This window comes from Callithrix jacchus, chromosome 1, assembly GCF_049354715.1.
Source record: "Callithrix jacchus isolate 240 chromosome 1, calJac240_pri, whole genome shotgun sequence".
NCBI classification, from domain to species: domain Eukaryota; kingdom Metazoa; phylum Chordata; class Mammalia; order Primates; family Cebidae; genus Callithrix; species Callithrix jacchus.
This window is the reverse complement of record NC_133502.1, coordinates 133382577-133402040: the sequence shown is the minus strand read 5'-3', so window position 1 is coordinate 133402040 and position 19464 is coordinate 133382577. Positions and strand designations below refer to the sequence as shown.

General features: G+C 37.5%; 1 protein-coding gene across 21 annotated transcripts in view; it reads left to right on the top strand.

Annotated features, from left to right (window-relative positions):
• LOC118155298 (uncharacterized) overlaps window positions 1-19464 on the top strand; it is a 409919-nt gene that overhangs the window by 117064 nt on the left and 273391 nt on the right. For 4 of the 21 annotated variants that reach the window (XR_013526819.1, XR_008481841.2, XR_008481844.2 and 1 more), the window contains exons 6-7: window positions 5735-5857; window positions 7253-7422. The exons of 14 other annotated variants lie outside the window; for them this stretch is intronic. Coding sequence is in view for 1 of the 7 variants with exons in the window: in XM_078350057.1 (XP_078206183.1) it covers window positions 5837-5857 (21 nt within the window). In the remaining 6 variants the exon portion in view is untranslated. Of the gene's footprint in view, window positions 1-5; window positions 5693-5734; window positions 5858-7252; window positions 7423-19464 lie in introns of those variants that run through there. 3 more of the 21 variants (XR_008481843.2, XM_078350057.1, XR_013526827.1) reach the window with 2 other exon arrangements.

The following is a 19464-nucleotide window of genomic DNA, read 5'->3' as shown; positions in this document are numbered from 1 at the left end:
TTTAGTCCCTTTCCTCTGTCCTGATGATGGGAATGTGGACATTGGCCAGAGCTGCATTTTGGATCAAGAGAATGAGGGAGACTCCCTAAGCCATAGTAGAGCAAAAGACTGGAGAGGGCCTGAGTCCCTGGGAAGTTTGGGAAACAAAGCCGCCATCCCTGGACTGTCTTCCTTGGGAATTTACGTGGTATTCTGAGAATAAATTATGGGAAGGTGGGGATCTGATCTGGTCTGGGAATCGGGAAAATACTTCGCAGAAGTGGTGACACTTCACCATATATTCGAAGGTTAGGTGGATGAAGTTCTGAGGATGAGATGAAATGGGAGAGGAACAGTAAGGGAGGATTTCAATCTATAGAAGGTTTTCTTTTCATGAAAAAATAATGCATGTGAAAATAATTTGCAAAGTAACGTTGTTGTTCTAACTGTAAGACATGTTTATTATGAGGTCTGTGCTTCCTCAGCTCATGCTTCAAGGACTGCTCAGAATTAATTAACTGCCCATATCCCACCACTTTAATCTTTCATCACCCCTTGCAATAGATTTCAGACTAGGCTCATCAATTTGTAGTGCCCTTCTTGCATTCTCTACTAACCCTTGCCATTTTCAAATGACCCTTTAAACTCTGTCTCCCTCATGGAGAATGTTCTAAATGACCTATTCTCCTCCCCAGAGCTATGACTGTTTAAACTCTGTCTCCTCCATGGAGAATGTTCTAAATAACCCTATTCTCCCCACAGCTGTGATACCTGCAGTCTCTTCATCTGTTTTCATCTGTACTCACTCTTAGCTATATGACTTTTGCTATGCTTCTATACCTGTTTTCTCCCTTTCCTATATGGATTATCCAAGAGCAAGGACTATTATCATACTAGCTTTTATATCCTGGAATGCCTAACTTAGACCTCTGGTCCAATACATGTTGACTGAATGGCTTGAGCCAGGTTGAAAGTCCTTTCCAGCTGTCTTGCCCATAGATGCTGACTGTTTGGTGACGAGGCACTTTGAGGACCAGTTAAATGTAGTCATTCTTCATCTTGAAAGCTTTAATATTAAGGGCAGCCGTGAAAAATTCATCAGGGGAATAAAATTTTGCTTATCGCATCTGCTGCCCTGAAGGCTTTTGAGTAAATAATGGCGGATGGACTGGGGCTATAATGGCCAAATGCAATATTAAATTTACTTTCTGTCTCTCTCTGGTCTGCCTGGTAGATTTTGATATATTGAGTTTTACATTTAGGAACCAATTTCCTTTTGATAAATTCATGCTCCAGGCTGTACAGGGTTGGCCATTGCATTAGAGACATTCAGACAAATGATCAGGTATGCAGGCAGAGTGTGTCATCCATGAGGTGGGTGGCTTCTCCTGAGGTCTTTGATCATGGAGAGCTTTTGACTCTTCTTACTAAATTGTGGCACTACTGGCTATGAAAATAGGTGAAGAGTGTGTGCCATCTTTGGGGACTTTTCTACTTAACCTTCATTAAACCTTTGCACTTGACTCCTATAAAAATTCAATGCTAACACTGATAAGCAAAATCTCAGCTGTACAGAGCCAGGGGAAAATTAATTACTGCAGATAGTTGAACTTCCTTATTAATTGAAAGAACTGACCTAGCTAATGTAAGTATATTTTTTCAATTTAAATATTTTTGAAGATACTTTCTTTAAATTTTTCCATTTGCCTCTTTGCCCTTTTTACCTATAAAATATGCAAATTATATCCATTTTAAAAAGATCAACTTATTAAAATATTTGTAGAGTATCTATTATATACTAAACACTAAAGATAGAAGTATAGAAAGTAAATTGTCTCTGACCTCAAGGAACTTACAGTCTAGAAAGTGATGGGGAAAGCTTTTCTGTAAAGGGGTAGATAGTCAATATTTTTGGCTTTGCAGGCCACATAGTCTGCTTCACAACTGGTCTGTCATTAAGAGTACAAAAGCAGCTGTAAATCCTAAGCTCATTTTATTCATCTGTCAAATACCTACTCATGAAGACTCTGACTGTTCATAGGAAACATTTCCTAACCATGACAAGTAGAAAAAAGTGACTCCCTTGTCTGTGTCCTACTGTATTCAGTACGGCTCTTTATCAGAGAACCTCTAACTCTCTCCTCTGTCTGTCTTCTATTTGTAAGAGGAGTCTAAGCAGAGAACACAGTCTCAGCAGAGCCATATAGTCATGGGCTGTCCTGGGATATTTGCTGAACTATCTGGCTAAATCAGGTATGAAGATGAGAGGTCTAGTAAAGTATGGGGTGGGGGTGTGATCACTAGTGGCCAGTGCCCAGCCCATTTGGACTTGATTAAACGTAGATTAAAGGTATACTAAAGGGCTTTTTGAAGGGGAATGATGTGATCAGATTATTGTTCAGAAAGATGAATAGTCTTCACCAGTAGCCTGGTGAAGTGGGTTAAGGCTGGAGGCAAGACCAGATGGATGGCTAGGATGATTGTCAAAGAAGCCAGAATGTTGCTTTTGGTGCAGAGGTCTTGGTTGCCACCCTTATGTAAGATCAAATTGTGCAATAGAACCATGAACGTGGGCCCTGAATTGGAATTGGAAATTGTTCTAGGATATAGTCTTAGCAATTCTCAATTGTATGACTCTGGAAATGCCATTTACCCTCTTTTGAGTTTGTCATTAGTTGAAACATAAGTGATTTATGTTGATTTCTAAGCTATTTTTTAGCTGTAAATATCAACAAATTAATTGCTTGACTTCCAGTTATCATTTTTCATATAAGAGTTGGTCTCTGTCCTCTGCCCTCTTTTGCTCAATTTGGGAAATCTTAAAATTAACTCCTAATATTTCTGGAGAGTACCGTTTAGGGCTTAGTTTTATATAAGTTATGTTGAAGAAACTTTGAAGACAACTTAGAATTTTTCTCTTGTTATCCTTCACCCACCCCTTGCTGATTCTTCCTGTGAAATATTTCATGAACCAACCTTCCTTCCTTCCTTCCTTCCTTCCTTCCTTCCTTCCTTCCTTCCTTCCTTCCTTCCTTCCTTCCTTCCTTCCTTTTCTCCCTCCTTCCCTCCCTCCCTCTCTCACACAAATTCTCTCTCTCTTTCTCTCAATTCATTCCACATCCAGCTCCTTGGACTTTAGTTCCTTACCCTGCCTTTTGTGGTCCTTTACTATGGCCCTATATTATTTTTCAATGCTCATTTTCTCTTCCCTTCCATGCTTTAGTAAAAAATGTGCCTCTGCTTTGAGCCACATACCTTTTTAGTAGGTATTACATAATACTATCATAATGAGCTTCCTTGTCTGTCTCCTCAATAAGGCTGGGACTGTGACGGATTTATCCTTGTATCTCCAGAGACCAGCACAGTGCCTAGTACACACAAAGAACCCAATCAGTGCTTGAACCCAGGGAAGCACTGGGTTTCAGTTTGTGTCAGTTCTCCTCTCTCCCTAGATTATCTTTCTCTTTTTTTCCTGTCCAGTTCATGCTACGTATCTCCTGGCTTCAAACACAACCCTCTGCATGACACTTTGGCTGCATGCCTCAGCAGAGTATGAATTCCCCTTCCTAGAGTTCCTTGTACAGTTTTCTTTACTTCACTTTTCATTTGTCTCATTTTTGCTTATATTTTAGTTATTATATAGGGAACTCTTCACCCTACAAGACAGTATTATCTGCTGCACAAAGGATCACTATGTTATTTCACATCTCCTCTAGCATCTATTGCAATGCTTATCATCAATAGCTGCTCAGTTCACAGTGAAATGAGGAATCAACCTTACTGCAACATGGACATTATAAGAATTCGGCCGTCTCTTTCATGCCAAACAATCATGATTTCCGTAGAAATGGACAGTATCAACTGTCGTCTTCTATGGTTTGATTCTGATAACCTGGGAACAATTGAAAGCAAACTTCCTAGAGGGGGAAAAATGCCTTCACAATCTCTGCATTGTAAGTACTAGAAGGGATTTACCTGTGAGGTCTACAAGCAACAATTTGCATCCTGGTTTATGTGAAGGATAGAAAGCCCGAGCATCTGAGCTGGGCTGCTGACACAGCAGGGATTCAAGAGGCAGCCACGGGAGCAGGAGCAGGGGCTCAGGGCCAGGATGAAGAAATTAATAATCCACTTATTATTCAGAACAGTGTATGGCTGCAGGCTATTGGCAAGAGGTTTAGCAATTATCTGATTAACTGCTAATGTTACACCAAGAAACCTCTTCAATACTGCACTTTTTTTGTTAAGTGACACAGAATGGTAAGAAGCTGCTATTTTGTGCAAAAAGCTGAGAGCCGCGGGTAGGTGGGCCATACTGAGACCCTGGTGGGCTGTCACTCTTTCAAAGTTAGAAGCAAATGGCTGTTTTTGCTGCTGTTATAACTCTTCCTGGAAATATCATCTTCTCTATAGCACCATAACTCAAATTTAATATGAGAGCTGAAGTTGTTTTCCTTTTCATTTTGAGCTCTTGCTTAGAACAGGAGGGCCAGGTATCTATCTTTTTAGTGGGAATTTAGAAAGCAGCTTAGCATATCTCTCCTTGTGATACCTAAGCCATCCCAGGGCAGGAAGACATCTACCCTTGCTGTGTGCTGTCCGTTCAAAGTTCACCAGTCTGTGCTGTGCGCTCTAGTTAGTTTCAAGATAAGGCCCTTATTTTAAAGTCAAATGCCACCCCTGTGGCATACAAGTCTTCTGTTTCCTCCTATTCCTGCTTTTCTTTAGGCCACTGATCTATTTGAGTAGTCAAAAAGCATTGCAAAGCCCACGCTATCTTGAGAGGAAAGCTTGATTAAGATTCAGCAAAACTAGACTGTGTGGGTTGATAGCCACTTTCTCCAACATTTAAAAATAAACTAGTCCTCAATTGTATAAAAATAATTGTGAAAGTACTTCTTTCTAACCGACAGTGACAACTAGAATCATTATCACAACTGACCCCCTTTACTTTGTGTTCCTGATGATTCAGGATTCTGTAGGATGTGTCTGTAATAATGGTGAAAAGCAATTTCCTATTTCTACTGATAATATCCTAGAGTAGTCTCAGCAAATCCCACTCTACCTTTCGATTCCCAACTGTAAATTCCTCCTACTCTCCCCTCCAATCTGTGGGGGGAAACTGACTTCTCAAATGCAAACATTTGCTGTGATTTTTCAGTAGGGTAATCATTGATGTCAGTGTCAGGCAAAGGCTAATCCAGGGAATGTTCATGCAAACACTTTTCACTTTGTAATGGTTCATGAAGCAGAGGTGCTCTGAAAGCAAAGGCATTTAAGTGAGAAAATCAAATTCTGTATAGAAGTATTACAGTAGCTTTATTTCTAAAATTGGTTAATAGAAAGTCTTTTATGAGGCTATCAATTATAACATGGCTAAGAAGTCAATTATCTAGTAATTGGAGGATAAAATAATGGATTTACCTTAGGTAAATTCAGAGTCATGTTTGAAATGTAGCTCTTCATTATTGCATCCTTGACATATAAAATTAATTTTATCTATATGATGGTATTCATGAAATGCAAAGGTTTCGTGATAAATGTCTTACACCAATTTGAAAACCACCATATAAAAACAAATGGGGTTGAATTTTTAACCAATTATATTGTTTTTTTTTTAAAATGACTAAAAAAAACCCCACTTTTCCTTGTCACTTGCTTAAAATAAATTTGATTATTAAGTTTCAAATTTATATTTTCTTAACAAAATACATTAAGGGTAAATAAACTGATTTCTGCATTGTCGTTATTCCAGGCTTGTTTTGATCTTAGTGAGTCTTCAGTGAGAACAGTAACAAGCAAGCCTAGCTGAGAACTTGGGCTGTTGTGTGCACATCATTCTTGTGCTGCTGCTTCAATGCTGCTCTTTCTTCTCTGTGTAAGTACACTGTCATGCAGAGGCAGCAATGATTTCTTTCAGAAGATCAACAGGCTCAGTAAGGGCTGTATCCTGCACTGCTTCCAAAAGAAGAGAGCCCCTCTAGACATCTGACTAATAGATATCTCCAGGTAATCAGAAAGTGGTAGGAAGGACTTTCCAGGGCTTAGACAGACTGACTGAGTGACAGCCCAGTGCATCTTCCTCTGAGAAGTAATCAACTTGTGTTCTACCCCAGTAATCCTCCTTCCTTTAATCCCGGAAACCTAGAATCTTGAATTTATTAAATCTCTTCAGTCATTGATTATCCTTAAGTCAAAATCAGCTTCCAGGCATGGAGTTGGCAATCCTGAATTTTGTATCACGTTCAATTATTTATTCATTAAATAATTATTGAACACCTGCCTAATGTGTTTCAGATACTGTTTGTGAAAATCTTGAAATTAAATTGTATGTAGAAGATTAAAATGTAAACATTTGAAAACTTCTCTACCATATGTATTTTGTGTCATTCACTGATTTTAAAAAGAGATAAAAGTAGGAGAAAAAGGTAGGAGAAAAAGGAAACATTGAACAGTTTGAATGTTAACCAGGTAATCAGTTTCTAACATCTAAGCTGCAATTCCAATGACATCATATGTTGTAGACAGTGTCATATTAAAACTCTTGCCTGTTTCCCCTTCTAGGTTGTAAGTACTCTCTTGCCAAAGTGCTAATTTTATAGTCATGAGTTTTGCAGACCTAAGAAATTTATATTGCACATGGTAGACAGTGCATAAGGTTTATTGAATTGGAAGGGAAAGAGTTTACAAATCTCCTTCAAGGTTTTAGTTTCCTTTAAGACTGCTTTTAGTGAGCTATGTGCCAAGCCTCTGCTCAATGTAACTGTTGAAGAGAAAGAAGCAGTAGGAAAGCCTGACAGGACTCATGGCATGGAATTATTAAAGACACTAGTCAACTTGTGAGTGAAGGGAGAGAATAGTGTACCATAGTGTGACCCAACATGAAATTGCTTGAATCTTGACAAATATTCTTTGATGCTTTACATCTGACAGTTGCTCTTATGTTGAATTATCTAAGTTATAAAGTTAAAACTTTTATTATGTAGTGATATTTAACAAATTATAGACAAGTTAGTAAAATGCAGCTTCAGTTTCTCAAGACTGAAAATTTCATAACAAAAAACTTGCAGACATGAAGAATATGATTGAGAAATACTAGAATGTAAAAAAATTTACCTGTGCTGTGTTCTTGCCCAATTCTGATACTGTCTTCAGTATCTATTGGACAGATCTCTAACAACTCTGTAAGTTTCCTACTTGTAAAATGAATACCTTAATTCTGGGGCAAGTCATTTTGCTTTTAAATGAAATGGGGTCTCATTTTTGTTTTTAGATTGATGACTTATGGAGACAAAGTGAACCAGTCTGGAAGATCATTTATCCACTTTCCAGAACATTCCTCAAAATAATCAATAAGGGCTGATACTTCACACAGATCTAGTGGGATGCCTAAACCTGTTATTTTAGGACATTCAAGTGTTAAAAGTGTTTTATGTGCCTATGGTAATAATTTTAACCTTTCTTTCCCTCTGCTAACTTGCCAAACATTTAATACCTGGTTTGGTGTGTCTCTGCAAGCCCCTGTGTGTTTTAAGTTTACCTGTTTAAAGAAGAATGAGGAGCTCTTCAATATGGAATTCTGAAGAGCCAAAATGTAGCAAATTAACCGTGAAAAGTACCTCCAGTTGTGTTATATATACCTGAAAAATAGTTATTTTGTAATTATAGAAGGTATATTATGTACTAAGTAGAGTATACTTAGCTTCCTTGTCAGGACTTCTTTGTAGTTTTTCAAAGTGATATGCATTTGGCTAAAATATTGTTGATGGAAAATACGGAGTTTGCAGCCATTGAATATAAAAGTACTTTTTAAATCCCCACACCAAACAATAAAAATAACAATATAACAATAAAAATAATACACATAAAAATAAGTTATTATACAATATAATTACATTGTATTATGTATTATAAGTAACCATAGGTTATTTAAATAGGTAAAATTGTACTTGAAATTTAAATGTCCAGAGCCACTTATCAAACTGGAATACTGAGCTAAAGATAAAATATTCAAACTGGAAAGTAAGTGCAATAATAATCATAATGTAGTTGAATAATAAGAGCACTCACCTACTGTAGAAAATGGAGTTGCACAATAGATCTGATTCTTTGCTTGGAGAGTTGGATGTCTCAAGGTGTCTTTAACATTCATTCATTCAACAAATAATGACTGAAAATCCATTTTGTATCAGATTCTATTCTAGGTCCTGAAGACAAAGTGGTGGAAAACCCACGCGTGTGCATGTGCACACACACACAATTAAACTTGTGGATCTCGGAGAGAGGAGAAAGAGAATTGGAACATATAAAAACAAATTAGTATTTCTAATGATAATAAGAGCTCTGGTTCAAAATAAATCAAGGGTGATTAGAGAAGTTCTCATGAACATGGTGACATTAGAGACATGAAGGAAGTGAGAGAATCATGTATGAACATGCCCAGGTAAAGAGTTTCAGGCAGAGGAACAAGTGCAAAGGCCTTCAGATAGAGCCATGAAAAAGTTCTCTTCGGACTACTTGTTTCCTATTTTACTCAGAAAACACAGTGCTATCAGGATGGTGGAGATGGTAGGAGGAAGCGTTACAGGTTTGAGAAGGGAGAAAAAGATGTAAAATGTTTTTCTGAAATCTTGGGATAATGGGATATGAACTATACTATTAATGGCATTTCTTGACCTTGGGAAAGGACTGCTTGAGATAAGTGGCCATAAAGTATGAGACCAGTCAGCATGCTTATGTGACTTTCTTCAGTTATGATCACTATGCAGGTACAGATGTGGAATAGGCAGGCACTAGGATTTATTTAGGTTAGAGCTTTATCAGGAAAATATAATTGAAGAGAGAGACATAAGGAAGTTAAAGGTATAAGAGGTCAGGGAAAAGGAAACTTGAGGAAGAAAATTTAAGGTGATTGATTATTTGAAATACTGCCATTGATGACAAACACTTTGTCCCAACACACCAGTATTCATCTTTGAAACTATGAATCTATGAGTAATTGGCTGTGTTGGGTTAGCTTCCCTAGAAGCAGATCCTATGCCAGGATTCCCTGCAAATGACTTATTTTTTTTCCCCACATTTTCTTTGTCCAGTCTATCATTGATGGGCATTTGGGTTGGTTCCAGGTCTTTGCTATTGTAAACAGGGCTGCAATGAACATATGTGTGCATGTGTCTTTATAGTAGAATGATTTGTAGTTCTTTGGGTATATACTCAATAGTGGGATTGCTGGGTCAAATGGAATTTCTATTTCTAGATCCCTGAGAAATCGCCACACTGTCTTCCACAATGGTCGAACTAACTTACACTCCCACCCACTGTGTAAGAGTATTCCTATTTCTCCACATCCTCTCCAGCATCTGTTGTCTCCCGATTTTTTAATGATCTGCCATTCTAACTGGCGTGAGATGATATCTCAATGTGGTTTTGATTTGCATTTCTCTAATGACCAGTGATGATGAGCATTTTTTCATGTTTTTTTGGCCTCATATATGTACTCTTTTGAAAAGCGTCTGTTCATATCCTTTGCTTGCTTTTGAATGGGGTTGTTTGTTTCTTTCTTGTATATCTGTTTTAGTTCTTTGTAATTCTGGATATTAGCCCTTTGTCAGATGCATAGATTGCAAAAGTTTGTTCCCATTCTGTTGGTTTCTGATTCACTCTAATGACGGTTTCTTTTGCTGTACAGAAGTTCTGGAATTTAATTAGATCCCATTTGTCTATCCTGGCTTTTATTGCCATTGCTTTTGGTGTTTCAGTCATGAAGTCCTTGCCTATGCCTATGTCCTGGATGGTTTCGCCTACATTTTCTTCTAGTGTTTTTATGTTGTTAGGTTTTATGTTTAAATCTTTGATCCATCTGGAGTTAATTTTAGCATAAGGTGACAGGTAGAGGTCATTTTTGCTTTCTGCAGATTGCTAGCCAGTTTTCCCAACACCATGTATTAAACATGGAGTCCTTTCCCCATTGCTTGTTTTTGCTGGGTTTGTCAAAGATCAAATGGTTGTAGATGTGTGGTGTTTCTTCTGGGGTTTCTGTTCTGTTCCATTGGTCTATGTCTCTCTTTTGGTACCAGTACCATGCTGTTTTCATTACTATAGCCTTGTAGTATAGTTTGAAGTCTGGCAGTATGATGCTTCCAGCTTGTTCTTTTTCCTAGGATTGTCTTGGCTATGCGGGGTCTCTTGTGATTTCCATATGAAGTTTAAAGTAGTTTTTTCCAGTTCTGTGAAGAAGGTCATTGGTAGCTTGATGGGGTTACCATTGAATCTATAGATTACTTTGGGCAGTATGGCCATTTTCACGATATTGATTCTTCCTAACCATGAGCATGGAACGTTTTTCCATCTGTTTGTGTCCTCTCTTATTTCCTTGAGCAGTGGTTTGTAGTTATCCTTGAATAGATCCTTTACATCCTTTGTTATATTCCTAGGTATTTTATTCTCTTTGTAGCAATTGTGAATGGGTGTTCACTCTTGATTTGGCTGTCTGTCTGTTATTGGTATATAGGAATGCTTGTGATTTTCACACATTGATTTTGTATGCCGAGACTTTGCTGAAGTTTCTTGTCAGTTTGAGAAGACTTGGGGCTGAGATGATGGGGTCTTCTAGATATACAATCATGTCACCTGCAAATTGAGACAGTTTGACTTCCTCCTTTCCTAATCATATACCCTTTTTTTTTTCTTGCCTGATTGCTCTGGCTAGAACTTCCCATACTATGTTGAATAGGAGTGGTGAGAGAGGACATCCTTGTTTAGTGCCTGATTTCAAAGGGAATTCTTCCAGCTTTTGTCTGTTCAGTACGATATTGGCTGTAGGTTTGTCATATATAGCTTTTACCATTTTATGATACATTCCATCAATACCTAGTTTATTGAGAGTTTTTAGCATGAAGGGCTGTTGAATTTTATTGAAGGCCTTCTCTATCTATTGAGATAATCATGTGGTTTTTGTCTTTGGTTCCGTTTATGTGATGGATTACATTTATGGATTTGTGTATGTTGAACCAGCCTTGCATCTCTGGGATGAAGCCTACTTGGTCATGATGGAGAAGCTTCTTGATGTGCCATTGCAATCTGTTTGCCAGTTTTTTATTGAAGATTTTTGCATCAGTGTTTATCATGGATATTGGCTTGAAGTTTTCTTTTTTAGTTGAGTCTCTGCCGGGTTTTGGTATCAGGATGAAGTTGGTCTCATAAAATGAGTTAGGGAGGATTCCCTCCTTTTGTATTGTTTGATACAGTTTCAGAAAGAATGGAACCAGCTTCTCTTTGTACATCTGGTAGAATTCGGCTATGAACCCATCTGAACCTGGACTTTTTTGGTTGGTAGGCTATTGATTGCTGCCTCTACTTCAGCCCTTGTTATTGGTCTATTCAGGGTTTCAGCTTCCTCCTGGTTTAGTTTTGATAGGGTACAAGTGTCTAGGAATTTATCCATTTCTTCCTGGCTTACTGGTTTATGTGAGTCGAGCTGTTTTGTAGTAATCCCTGATGGTAGTTTCTATTTCTGTGGGATCAGTAGTGATATCCCTTTATCGTTTTTTATTGCATCTATTTGATTCCTCTCTTGCCCTTTTTTAAATTAGTCTGGCTAGTGGTCTACTTTGTTGATCTTTTCAAAAAACCAGCTCCTGGATTTATTGATTATTTTGAAGGTTTTTTTGCCTCTATCTCCTTCAGTTCTGCTCTGAACTTAGTTATCTCTTGTCTTCTGCAACTTTTTGAGTTTTTTTTAATCTTGCTCCCCTAGTTTTTTCAATTTCGATGATAGGGTGTCGATTTTAGATCTTTCCTCTATTCTCTGGTGGGCATTTATTGCTATAAATTTCCCTCTTGATACTGCTTTAAAGGTGTCCCAGAGATTCTAGTAAGTTGTGTCTTCATTCTGGTTGATTTCAAAGAACATCTTTATTTCTGCCTTTATTCATTGTTTATCCAGTCAATGTTAAGAAACAAGTTGTTCAGTTTCCAAGTGGTTGTGTGGGTGTGAGTGTGTTTCTTAATCCTGAGTTCTAGTCTGATTGTGCTGTGGTCTGATAGGCTGTTTGTTAAAGCCTGGGTGGGTTGGCTGCTGGTTGTTGTTTTCTTGAGCTCAAGATAGTTAAATAGGAAGATTAACTTTCTGTTAGATCTTCCTGCCATACGTTCCTCCTTTCTGAAATTGACTGAGCCTGAGGTTTAAATCCTGATGCCTTCTGGAGGTGCAGAACACTAAACTTCCCACCTTCTGTGGCTATGAAGTGAAATGGCTGTGGATATTTGAGGATTTTGATATATTTCATTATTGTGTTAAGTATGTATTACTCAATGAACAGTGTTTGGATTGGATATGATTAAAAATATGTATATTCTTTTGAGTAGTGATAATTTAATGATGTTTAGTTTTTGCTTTACAAATAATGTAAACCCTGGGAATTTGGAAGTATAAACTACTAACCTTAGAATCTGAGCTTGTTAATAGATGCTTAGTGAAAATTCTATGGAGAAAAGATCACAGTTCACTCAAATGCATTTAGATGCTTTTCTATAGATAGTTATATGTCAATGGAAATAGCCAAAGTATTTTCACATATAACTAGTTAAAGTAATTAGAAATGTAACACTTCTTAAAAAAAAAAAAAACCCACACATTTTAAGCCTTGCATGGAACTTTCAAATCTTCTCTAGTGATAAATGAATTGCATCTATTTTCTTACAAGAAATATGTATTTACCAGAGCTAAAGTTATACCATTTTAAAAGTATGATTTTATTTTAAATATCTTGGGGAAACATTGATCCCACATTATTCGTTTTCTACACATGAAGCTGATTTCTAAATTACTTTGCTACAATGATTCAATTTAGGTTTTAAAATTCCGCAATGACAAGATTTTCAGGTTATGAGGAAATCTTAATGCTCAGTGCCTAAGTTACTTTTTATTATTAAGCTAGACACTTGGGGAGACCGTCATCTCTTTTCACTGCCAGAAAACCATTGGTGCATTGCAGCTGCACTCAATCTAGCTGTGATATGACCACATGTGAAATTTCAAGAATCCTGGCCTTTGATATGGATGCAATATGTTTGTTTATGACTCTGTGAACAAGGCATAGGCCCAGAGGCCCTGTTCTCTTCTATTTTGAACTGTTCAGGGCTTTAGCAGCATTAACACCTATGAAAAGTTAACATCAAAAAAACCAAAATCTCCAAATTTTATAAGCTTTAAAAAAAGAACTTTATAATTTACGTATCATAAAATTAACTCATCTTAAGTGTACAAGCGACGATTCTTAGTAAGTTTGCTGAGTTGTGCATCATCCCTTAATCCAGTTTGAGAACATGTTCATCACTCCAGAGGTATCCTTCATGCTCATTTACAGTTAATCCCCATTCCTACCCTGAGCCCAGGTGCTAGTTTACTTTCGATCTCTATAGTTTGGGTTTTTCTGGACATTCGTTATATATGGAATCATACAATATGTCATCTTTTGTGTTTGGCCTTTTTCACTTTGCCTACTGTTTTTGAGGTTCATCTGTTTTGTAGCATGTATCAGTGGTTTGTTTCTTCATTGTTGCTGAATAGTATGCCGTTGTATGGATGTCTTACATTTTGATTATTCACAAGTTGATGTACATTAGTGTTGTTTGCAATTTTGGGCTATTATGAATAATGTTGATATGAACATTAATATGCAGCTCTGTGTGTCAACACATATCTTCATTTCTCTACAGTAGATACCTAGAAGTGTAATTGCTGAATTTTATGATAGGTCTTATTGGAAGCTGAACATTTTAGAAATTAGAAAAAAAGTTTGCAGTGCATTTAATGAGCTTCAGAATTTACCAAGATAGATGTGAAGAAACAGTCCTTTCTTTAAGAAGCTTATGATTCATTAAAAAGGTGCAACAACATTATAAATCACTAGATTCCTGGAAATCATCAGACCATGAGGAAGAGTATGAACACCGTAAGAGTTTGTAAAACAGAGCTCTCCTCAATATGTGGGTGGAGAGAGTGTATTCTAGGATGTGCCTTTGGGAGTGGTTTAAAGGTTTTAGGGAGATGACAAAATAAAGTAAGGAGAAAAGAAAATACAGGAAGTGTTGAGCAAACAGCCTAATGTAGCAGATATTCAAATGGGACTTCCTGGCCTCTTTTTTGCCTGAAAGCTGTAAAGGACTGGAATATCACATTAGAGGCCAAGTTACCAACACTCTAAATGGAGTTTCCATGAATCTATACACAACTTGCTAAAAGTTTAAGAAAGCAAATTTTCCAATGACCAGCTATCAAAGAATAGGATCTGAAATTTGGAAGATAAATTAAATAATTGGGTAAGGGAAAACTTTGTCCATTGTAATCCTCTTTGAACTACCATTTCTCACCCCTATTTCATTAGCAAGGAAAAGGGGAATGATCTTTTTCATCTTCATGTGCGTTAGGGTGCTTTAAGAGGGACTCATGATTCCCTTAATGTGTGTCTCCTGGGGTTTCAGCTTAAAATAAACCACCAGCTGGACAAGTGCTGCCTGGGAGTGAATGTGTGTGAAATTCTCATGGGCTAGATGGGTGCGTGAGTGGGCCAGTTATTATTTTAAGGAGTACCTGGTTTAAGAGCACTGCCTGGAACAGTGATAGACCATGATAGAGAGTCTGGGTGGGACAAACTGCCTGAATCCCAGAAAGCTGAGGGCTGGAACTTTAAGTAGCTACATAGAGAAGGGGCCTGGTTCATGTCTGGGGTGCTTCCATTAGGCACTCTGTGGAAAGTTCTTCCAAAAAGCCAGGAGATCCCATGCAAAGGGAGCTTTCAAAGGGACTTTTAACTCATGTACATTGACGTAACTCTTGCCAGTACTACAGCACCAGTCATGTAGGGCTGAATTCTTTTCTTTGAACATCTCACCTACTCAGCTCAACCTCAGGAGAGTCAGAGGCCATCGCTAGTTTTTGACTGGAGAAGGTAGGGCTAAAAGAGAGAATCAAATTTTGAAAGACATTTTAGGCCACTTGGAGGGATTTACATATTACCCTGTGAGTGGTGAGCAGATTCATAACAATACTTACATGTTAAGAAGTTTAATCTGGAACTTGTGTGCAGGCTGCTTTGAGATAGAATTAAAAATCCAAAAAATTCCGAATTATGTACTAGTTAGAAACAGAGGATAGGGTTATGGTTTGCAGTGGTATTAAAAAATATAGTTGACTTTTTATTGTCGTACTTTAAGTTCTAGGGTATATATGCAGAACGTGCAGGTTTGTTACATAGGTATACATGTGCAATGGTGGTTTGCTGCATCCATCCCCACCCCGATCATCTACATTAGGTATTTCTCCTAATGTTAGCCCTTCCTTTAAGAAGAGATACAAGGAGCAAACTTTGCCTTTCGAAGTAGACAAAAAGTTACATAACCATTTTTTTTTCTCATATTTAACCTCTTGAGTCTTCACAGAAGCCTCTGGTGGCCTGAAAGAGTTAATGTTACAACCTAAGTACCTCAGTAAGCACCAGGATATTTTTAAGATGGGTGGTGAGGAGGAGAGAATTTATCCCGTTTATTCACTGAGCTCCCACAGGGCTGTGAGTAAACCAAGCAGAGAAAAATCCAAGAAGGGGAGAAAGATCAGCATGTACCACCTTACTGCTAAAATTTTAAATCGAGCAGCATGTTCCTGCATATTACTCCCCTGAAAACTGAGAGGAAATGAGAAAGTTCAGACTGTAAATGTCAGTGAACTGCTAGATTATAGCATTAGTAGAAAAAATATTTGTGACCCTAAATGCAGTTAGTCTGAGCTTCAGGGAGAAGCTGGAATTTTCTAATAGCAGTTTTGATTTGCAATCAGTTTGCTCAGGCTATTATTAGAAGAATAAACTTGCTGCAGTGTGTGAGTGGGAGAGGGATTGTCCAATTTTCCACTTAAACACAGTTTTCATGTTCGCTTTTTAGGGAAGAGTCAGGCCTACCCAATACCCATTCCACTTTTTCGGAGAGACACTTGGAATCCAGAATGATGAGGCTTACATGATTTGTATGACTGTCTCTCCCGGGATCCCTTAATTTCATAAGTCACAGGGGTCTTGGAGATACCTATCTCTCCTCCTTGGTTACAGTACCTCCATTCAAAATATTAAGTCCTTGTTTCAACATGAGGCCATTAATAGTTGTAGTTACTGTTTATTGAGCATGGGACAAAGAACCCCCCCCCCACACATTATCTCATTTAATTCCACCAGAACCCAGCAAAAAGGGGGGTGTTTTATGGGTGAGATAACAGATTCTGACAAGATTCTGAGTCTTGGCTGAAGGCACATGAGTAAATGATAGGCAAAACTAGGTCTGTCTTACTCCAAAGTTAGTTCTGTCCCACACCCAGTCACTGTCAGAAACAAAAACCTGAGGACTTCAGAGATCCAGAAGGATGATCACTGCTCATGTTGGTCGTTGCCACACTAACGTAATACCCACAAACTTTAAGTGGTGGTGAATGAGCCCTCCTATTTGTATAAACACATTTTATAGACATTCTCATGTAGCTGCCTACTTGTCACCTATTTACATCACATTTGTGTTTCCAAGAACATAGAGCAACATGTAAGTTCTCTTCTCTACTCCTTTTCGTAACATACTTATCTTGACTTCCTAAGGAATTTGTTCTTCCATGTCCTGAAGTTATTTTACTGTTGTGTGTGTTTTCTCTTCAGGGATGTTGAACTCATGCATATTGACGTTCAATATTTCCCTTTTCTTCTTCCCTTATTTACAAACCTTTTAAAAAACATTCTTCTATGCCTAGTCTTTTGTTTCTTTCTTGTGATTTTTCTTGATTGCCTCCTATTCTGGGTTTGTCAAGATCCTTTCTTTTGCCCTTCATCTACTTCGGTGTCTGAAGTGTCTCCCTTCTGGACTTTGGATAATTTCCTTTCCTCTGAAAGGAGCTCATTGTATCTCCTTTCTCTCTCTTTTCAGGTTCTTTGGCTTTTAGAATCAATCAGACCTGGAACTAAACTGTTACCACTGGAATTAAAATCCTACTACCTGTGAGGCATTGGGCAGGTTACCTAACTTCTTTTAACCAAAGTTGCTGCATGAATAAAATAAGAATATTTACTTCAGAGTGTTAAGAATGTGAAACACATAATGGCTCTAATGTTTCTGGTTTATAGTAATATTTCTTCATTTCTTCTTTCTTATTTTGATTTTACAGTCTTAACATTTTAACTTCTTTCTGCAACTTGTCTTTGTTTCTACAGTGATAGCTGTAGAAACAGCAGTCTAAGGAATAGCTTTGTATTGCTGCTGTAAGTCTGGCCTACTATTTTTTTGATAGTTTGAAATATTCGGCTAGTCTTTATTAATTTATATATATATGTCAGGCACTGGGGGCATACTGTTGAACAAAACAGGCAAAACCCCCCTACCCTATTAAAGCTTATAGGCTACTGGGGAGGGAGAAGGAAAGATGGACAATTCTTACAAAGTAAAAAAAAAAAACAAAAAACCAGAATGGAATTTGAGTTGGTCAACACATCAAGGTGCTGGGAAGATGGTGTGCCCTGAGAGAGTATGGAGGATCTACACCACCCCAGGTCCTATGCCCTGCCTTATGCATTTCTTCCCTTTGGCTATTCATGAGTTATAGTTAACAAAATGAATCTAGACACAGACCTTACACTTCACAAAAATTAACTTAAAATGGATCAAAGACTTAAATACAAAACTGTAATACAAAACACAAAATGATAAAACTCCTAGAAGATAATATAGGGGAATATTAGACATTAGGTTTGGTGATGGCTTTTTAGCTATAATGCCAAAGGCATGATCCACAAGAGAATAATAAGTTGAACTTTATTAAAATTAAAACCTTCTGGTCTACAAAAGACGTTTTCGAGAGGATGAGAAGATTACATATATATATTTTTCTGATATATTTCTAGATATCTTCTTTGATACATATATGTTGTATATATATAAATATATAAAGATTTTATGTATGTGTGTATGTATATATATATATATGTATTTTCTTAAAACTCAACAATAAGAAAACAAGCCAGGCCCCGAACTGCTCCTAAGGAAGAGGTAAATAAAGTCACTGCAGGGCAACACACTCTTGCCATGGACCTCTGGGATCCTTGCTAGGTAGTGTTGTTAATGTTTTGGATTTTCATCACTGTAATAGTATATAGTGGTATCTCAGTGTTTTAATTTGCAATTTTCTGATGACCTGTAATTTTTAACATCTTTTAATATGTTTATTATCTGTTTATATTCATCGTTAAGGTGTCTGTTCAGATCTCTTGCTTTTTCAAATAAGTTTGCTGTTTTTTTTTTTCTTTTTCAACTTTTAGATTCAAGGTGTCCATGTGCAGGTCTGTTACAAAGGTGTATTGCATGAGTTGAGATTTGGGGTAGGATTTAACCTGTCACCCAGGCAGTGAACACAGTAACTGATAGGTAGTTTGTCAGCCCTTGTCCCCTGCCTCTGTCTTTCCTCTAGTAGTCTCTTGTCTGTTGTTGCAATCTCTATGCTCATCTGTACCCAATGTTTAGCTCCCACTTGTAACTGTGACCTTTTTTTTATTATCACTAATCATCAGAGAAATGCAAATCAGATCCATGAGATACCAGTTAAAATGTCTTTGTTAAAAAGTAAAACAATAACAGATGTTGATGAGGCTTCTAAGAAAAAGGACATTTATGCACTCTTGGTGGGAATCTAAATTAGCATTGTGGAGAGCAGTTTGGAGATTTAAAAAAAAAAAATGACTTGAACTAACATTTGACCCAGCAATCCCATTACTGGCTGTATACCCAAAGGAAAAGAATTTGTTCTACCAAAAGGACCCATGCACTCAAATGTTTATCACAGCACCATTCACAACAGCAAAAACATGGAACCAATCCAAGTTCCCATCAACAGTAGATCAAATAAAGAAAATGGTACGTATACATCATGGAATACTATGCAGCTGTAAGAAAAAAATCATGTCCTTAGCAACAATGTGGATATAGCTGAAGGCCATTATCCTAAGTGAACTACTGCAAAAGAAGAAAGCTAGATACCGCATGTTCGCAAGGAATGCTGCTTAGTGAAAGAAGCTCGTCTGAAAAGCCTCCATACTGTATGATTCCAACTAGATGACATTCTGTAAGAGGCAAAACTATGAAGAAGGTAGAAATATTAGTGGTTGCCAGAGGTTACCGGGGAGGAGAGGATAAGCAGGCAGAGCACAGATAATTTTTTGGGCAGTCAAATGATTACTTGCGATATTATAATGATAGATACTACCATTATACATTAATCAGAACCCACAGAATGTAGAACAGTAAGAGTGAGACTTAATGTTAACTATGGACTTTGTATAGTAATGATATATCAGTATAGGTTCATTGATTGTAACGAATATACCACTCAGGTGTGGGATCCTGATAATGGGGGAGGTTGTGATTATATGGAGGCAGGGGATAAACAAACACTATACTTGTCAC